This window comes from Lutra lutra, chromosome 8 (assembly GCF_902655055.1).
Source record: "Lutra lutra chromosome 8, mLutLut1.2, whole genome shotgun sequence".
NCBI classification, from domain to species: Eukaryota; Metazoa; Chordata; class Mammalia; order Carnivora; family Mustelidae; genus Lutra; species Lutra lutra.
Genome location: NC_062285.1, coordinates 123,451,135 through 123,457,817, shown reverse-complemented (window position 1 = coordinate 123,457,817; position 6,683 = coordinate 123,451,135). Strand labels below are relative to the sequence as shown.

The following is a 6,683-nucleotide window of genomic DNA, read 5'->3' as shown; positions in this document are numbered from 1 at the left end:
GCCACCATTTCTGTTCATCTCTCATCTTTTAAAATGTGTTTATTTTAAAATGTGTTTCTTTCTGGTTATCAGCCCTTTGTCATTTAAGCTTCTCTTTTTGCTTTCCTCAACATTTACATGCTCCTTGATCAAGACAATTTTTTGCTCTTGGTTTCAGTTGTCATTAAACAATGATAAAACCTAAAGCAGAATTTCCACACCCAAGTGTAATCTGAATATTTTTAGCCAGATATCCTAAGATAACTTCAATAGCAACAAATCTAAAACTGAATTTTTTCTCCAAAATTGTTTGTTTCACCTAATTACTTATCTATATTAATGGTGTATCCCAAGTCCCAAGCTAAATACCTCAATTACTTTCTACCCCAATCCCTCACTTACTCTCTGGAATCTGCCCTTGGCCTTTCCTCTCTACTGACATTGCCTTATCTCTCACCTGAAATAATGCCATTGCCTTCTCAATGCCCTTTCTGCCTCTGTTCTCTTCTCATTCTGATCTGTCTTCTTTATTGCTAGCATAATTATCAGCAAGTATTTTTCTAAATCAGAAATAATGTCCATATATTTGCAATCTTACATCTTACAGTGTGTGCTGATAAATGTTCAGCAACTAGATCTCCGGTGAGGGTGAGCCCTGATTTGTATGGCTTACCACTTTCTGTGTTATAAATACTGTCACAATGGCTGATTTCCAGCTATCCTGAAGTTACTAAACTCTGAATGCTGAGCTGGGAACAGATTCATGTAATTGGTTCTCATGAGCCAGTATGAGCCAACTTTCAGCACAAGACTATTCAGTAAAAATTCTCAATCTAGTCACTTTCACACCATGTACTCTTTCCTAACAGATTTTAGCACAAGTCATCTCAAAGCATGTATTACTTTTGTTAAAATACAATTCAATTGAGTAAATTTGAAGATTTAATTGGTTTTCCTTAAAGAATTGTGACTTTTCTGAAGATTCATAAACCAGTCAGTATCTAATCTAGCAACTAGAGGGAAACTCCAGGGAGAGGTGTTGTACAAAAATGGAAGGTTTTTATAAGAAGAAGGGTGGTACAAGAAGTTATTTGCAAAGGAAAAGAAAGGATAGTTTCAGACAAGATCAGTTTCCCTGAAGGGGAAGGGCATGAAGTCCTATTAGTCGATTACCTCATGTTCCTTTTGGGGGAATGGAGAGGGCCCTTGTGACAGATTACTTCATTGGTGCTGAAGAGAAAACTCCTGACTAAGGGGTTAAGACTATATTTCTGAGGGAGGTTGAAACTTTAATTAGGTTAGTTATTAAGTATCAGTTTTGTGACATGACCTAGCATAAATGACTTCACTTGGGGCTGATGGTTTTTTTCCTAACACTTTTCATATACATGTATATTTTAGCAACGTGTAATTGTCATGTGAAACTGGGTTTGTCTCTTCATAGGTGTTGAGCTGAAAGACACAATTAAGCTAAAAAATAGGAAAAGGAAACATTTCACTTACAACAAGTGAAGGAGAACACCAGGAATCTTTCCCAAAGAAGAGTCTCTGAACAAAATTGGGGAATTTATAAGCTAAGGGTATAAGTATATCCACGAAGGGGTTTTTGAATGTGGAATATTGCACCGAATTGGAGCAAAAGTTATTTTAAGGTCATAAACATTTATTTTAAGATTTCCAGGTCAAAATGGGAAGGGCAGCAAAGGTCAGCATCATCAGTTCTCTGGCTCTAGTTGGTCTGGTGTCAAGGTGCTCAAAGGAGCTTAGATTGTGTAAAGATAACTCAAGTGTATGAATCAAGTCAATCTTCACTTTTCCAAATTTTTAATTTTAATTTTTTTTAAGAGAGCATGTGCAGGAAGGAGTAGAGGGAGAGGGAGAGAATCTCGAGCAGACTCCCCACTGAGAATGGAGACTGATGCAGGGCTTTATCTCAGGGTCTTGAGATTATGACCTGAGCCAAAATTAGGAGTCGGACTCTTAATTGACTGAGCCACCCAGGTGTTCCTGTTTTGTTTTTTTTTTCTTAATTTTTATTTATTTATTTGAGAGAAAGAGAGAGTCAGTCTTCACTTTTGAATATGATTAGGCTATCTCCTAGACTAATAGTGGCTATTTGTTCTCACATTCTTTCAGAAGATGACTGGAGGCCTAAAATGATCTTCCTTCCTTCCTTCCTGTCTGCCTTCCTTCCTTCCTTCTTTCCTTCCTTCCTTCCTTATATGTGGATGTCAGTTCGGTGCTTGAATTCAAGACCCTGAGATCAAGACCTGAGCTGAGATCACGAGTCAGACGCTTAACTGACTGAGCCACCCAGGTGCCCCCTAAAATGACTTTTCCTATGTGAAGGAAGGATGTTGTCTTTTTCCAGGGACACTTAACTCCTTCTGCTTCTATAATTTTTAAAAGAATTAAAAATAGGACTTTGCTGTAAGTACATAATAAACAAGCAACAGATTATTTAAGTTATATTAATGAGTGAACTTGCTCTATATCCTATTTTTTGTTGGCTTTTGCATTAATTTGAGTTGGTAAATATTTGGTGTACATTCATTATATATCTGTATGACAGTCATGTTTTTAACTTTTTGGAAATTATACTTTGATAAATAGCAATTAAGAAAAATGTAAAGGGGCACCGGGTTGGCTTAGTTGGTTAAGCAACTGACTTTGTCTCAGGTCATGATCTCAGGGTCCTGGGACTGAGCCCTGTGTCAGGCTTCTAGCTCAGCTGGGAGTCTGCTTGGCCCTCTCTCTTTGCCCCCCATGCTCTCTCCCTCAAATAAGTAAATAAAATCTTTTTTAAAAATATAAATTAATTGAGTGCCTGGGTGGCTCAGTAGGTTAAGCCTCTGCCTTCAGCTCAGGTCATGATTTCAAGGTCCCAGGATCGAGTCCCGCATCAGGCTCTCTGCTCAGCAGGGAGCCTGCTTCCCCCTCTCTCTCTGCCTGCCTTGCTGTCTACTTGTGATCTCTCTCTCTCTCTCTCTGTCAAATAAATAAATAAAATCTTAAAAAAATATATATATATATAAATTAATTTAAACACTGATTTTTTTTTAAAGATTTTATTTATTTATTTGACAGAGAGATCACAAGCAGGCAGAGAGGCAGTCAGAGAGAGAGGAGGAAGCAGGCTCCCTGCTGAGCAGAGAGCCCGATGCGGGGCTCGATCCCAGGACCCTGAAATCATGACCTGAGCTGAAGGCAGCAGCTTAACCCACTGAGCCACCCAGGCGCCCCTTAAACACTGATTTTATAGTGGCTTTGACATACGTTCCCTCAAACCAGGGAGAGAAAAATTGAAAATGGATTTTCTCGGGGTGCCTGGGTGGCTCAGTGAGTAAGGCTCTGCCTTTGGCTCAGGTCATGATCCCAGGGTCTTGGGATCGTGCCCTGCATCGGGCTCTCTGCTCAGTGGGGAGCCTGCTTCTCCCTCTCTCTCTGCCTGCCTCTTTGCCTACTTGTGATCTCTCTGTCAAATGAATAAATAAATAAATCATTTAAAAAAAAGGAAAATGTATTTTCTCAATAAAAAGATATTGGTAAACACCAATAAAAACTCAGTAAAAACCACAGGCTCAGAGTGAGTTGCCCACAGGAAACCAAGACTTAACTGCAGTTTCAACCTCCCTAGGTGTGGAATTTTAAGCCATTGAGCCTAGAATTTTTCTGGTCTGCCCAATGAGGTGATCTGTCACATGGTCCCTCCTCATCCCAGGCCACACCTCCCTCCCCACAAGGAAGATAATCCACCTAATAGGACTCCTGGCCTTTCCCTCCTAAAGGAAGGTAACCTTTCCCTTTGCCCGAAATAATCTTTTCTCTCTCTTTTCTAGCTAATAACTTCCTGTAAATTCCTTCCTATAAATACTTGATGTTTTGTACAATTCCTATCTTGGAAGCTCCCCTGTACTTGCTATGTGGGATGATCCCCAATTCATGAATTGCTTAAAGGCAATTAAATTCTCAGATTTGTTCAGTTGAATTTTTATTTTAAACTACACTACAGCTATAATTATTAAGTTATGAGATTCTTTAATACTTACTACTATTTTGAAAAGGAATCCGTATTTTGTACTAGCCACAACATTAGGCACCTGACATTTATAAGCCATGAACTTTGCCAATTCCACCTGCCCTGAAACATCTTCTTCTGGATAGTGAATTAGTAATAATAGTTTCCATGCTCTTGTGTCTGGCACTCTCTTAGGTACTCTCTTAAGTACTCATAAGTACTTATTTAGCCTTCATTAGCTTGGTTAATCCTCACAACAACCATCGTGGAGGCTGAGAGATTCCATACTTTCTTTATGATCATATAGCTAAAAACGTGCAGAGCTAGGTATATCCAAATCTTGGACTTCAAGGTCAGTTCTAGTAACATATTAAGCTGATTTAGTCTCATTTTTGAAATAACATCTCCACTATAAATCCGTCTTTGACTTAAGGTAGAATGAATCACTCCTTTCTTTGTGTTAAATTTGCTTCTGTTTTCAACAATGCTAATGATTATAATAGCATTTATTAAGAGGACTTTGTTGAAAACTTTGTATGCAAAATTCTGAGTTATAAACCATTAATATTATCTCCAATAGATGAGGTACCTGAGGCTGACAGATTAAATAACTTGTCCAAGTTTACACAGCTACAAATGGCTGAGGTAGCATACGGCATAGCTCAAGGTCTTGACACTAAGAGTCTACCTTCCTTTCTAGGCTGTTAACTCTTTGATGACAGAACAGGGTTTTTTTCATTTGTTCGTTTTTTTAAGGCAAACCTAGATATTTGAATAGTGCCTAGTTTATAGTGCATGAAGAATGGTGAGTAGTCAAAACACTATCAACTTTCCTTTCTAGAAAAGAGGCCAAGTTGTTGGACTATATCTGAACTGCCTTCTCTCCCCCATTCATGACCACATTCTTCCTGATACATCCCTCAGAGGCAGTGTAATTTCTTTTCCTCCTTTAGACATCATTGGGTGATCATTTTCACCTCTGAAATTCGTGGTTTGGAGCTGGGTGAGGTCGAGGTTCATAGCTGTAATACTTTATTTCAAGAATTTCCTTCCTTTTTATAGAAACTTTCAAGTGAAATTTTACATTTTTATTTCCTTAAATACAACAACCTAGAGAAGTGGGTAAAGAATACATTATTAACCTATTTTATAGGCTAAAACTAAGGGCATTATTTTCTCCAGGTTAATACAGCTAGAATACAGTACAGCCAGGACTTGAGCTTAGAACCTAATTCCCCAGGTCCTCTTAAGTACACGTTGTCAACTTTCACTTCCTTAGCACTGGAATCACCAGAGGAAACACTGAATCGTAGCATGGGGTTGGGAAGCAGTTACATCTTAGAAAAGGAGAAGAAACTGAGGCAAGAATATGAAAAAAGCTGAGGTAGGGAACGAAGCAAGCAGGGCAGTTTGTTCACCAAATTCTGAAAAACGAAAAACAAGTAGAAAGAGCGCTCAGTAGTGGAGGCTGGAACAAGACCAGAGTGGAGAGGGAGAACTATAAAGGACAAGAAGGTTCTGGGATTGGAAATCAAAGCACACTGTGGCGTCAGGGCAGCGAAGGACACGCGTCCAGTCCAGGACAGGGGTGGCGGGGCCGCACACCTCCCGCGCGGGTCGGAGCCTGCGTTGCTCCGCCCCACGCCGAGTCCGCTCCGCCCCGCCCCGCCCGCCCGCCCGCCCCCAGGTCTCTTAGGTGATGCTGCAGCCAAGATGGCGTCGACGGCGGCCACGGCGGCCTGAGCGCGATGCTCCCTGTCCTCGGCAGCAGCGGCGGCGGCTGTGGCCTCGGCCGGGGCCTCCGGTCTCTCCCGGGCGTGAGCGCTCAGGCGACTCTCCTCCGGCCGGGTTAGTCCGGACAATTAGGAGGCGGCCACGAAGAGAGGAGACAGTGAGAAACGCGGAGAGAGAGCGACGTCTCCTGCCGCGGCACCATGGCTGGGCTCATTAAGAAGCAGATCCTGAAGCACCTCTCCAGGTCAGCTAGAACCTCGGGCGTGGGAGCCCAGTGCGCCTCGGCCCTCGCCCGCCCGGAAGGCCGCTTGCAGCCTTGGGGGCGGCGGGAACTGGTAGCCGTGCGGGAGGCGACTCTTGAGCTGCCAGGTCTAGCCCGGGCAGGGGGTCGCGGCCCCGATCTCCCGGCGCCTGTGGCGTACGGCTCTGGCCTCAAGAGTCGGCTCCCTGGACGGGTTCTCCCCCAGCCGGCTCCCGGAGCAGCGTGGAAGAGCGACGGGGGAGGCAGCGCGCTGAGATCGTTCCCCCACGCAGCGTCTGGGGGCGTCTCGGGGACCGGCTTGGGCGGTCCTGCGCAGAGGCTGGGGATGGTTTATGTGGCAGGGTGAATCCGAGCTCCGTGCTCGCCTGTTTCGGAGCAGAGCGATTCCGCTGGCTAACCCACGGCATCTGGAGCAGTTTGGACTTTAGGCTGAGCTTGTCTTCGTGAAATGTTAACCTTGTTATTTTCTGAACTCGCCCCGCACCTCGCCGTTCCCTCTCTGATGCATTAGAGGGTGTGCCTGTTTGCACAGTTAGGATTTGTTTTAGGTAAACAGCCAGGGTTCCCAGCTTTGGCAGGTTCTTTCTGGAGTCGTTTTAGTTCCACATCATTCTGGCAAAACGGCTTTTTGCTTTTTAAAATGGAGATCCATAAATTAAGGTAGTCAACATCTGTGGTGATAAACACAAT

The 6,683-nt window shown here is 43.1% G+C and overlaps 1 protein-coding gene across 1 annotated transcript in view; it reads left to right on the top strand.

Annotated features, from left to right (window-relative positions):
- The first annotated feature begins 5,682 nt into the window (after positions 1–5,682).
- BLTP3B (bridge-like lipid transfer protein family member 3B) overlaps positions 5,683–6,683 on the top strand; it is a 105,231-nt gene continuing 104,230 nt past the window's right edge. Inside the window, 1 exon segment of the mRNA XM_047740838.1 lies at positions 5,683–5,975. Within this exon segment, the coding sequence (XP_047596794.1) occupies positions 5,932–5,975 (44 nt within the window). The 5' untranslated portion in view covers positions 5,683–5,931.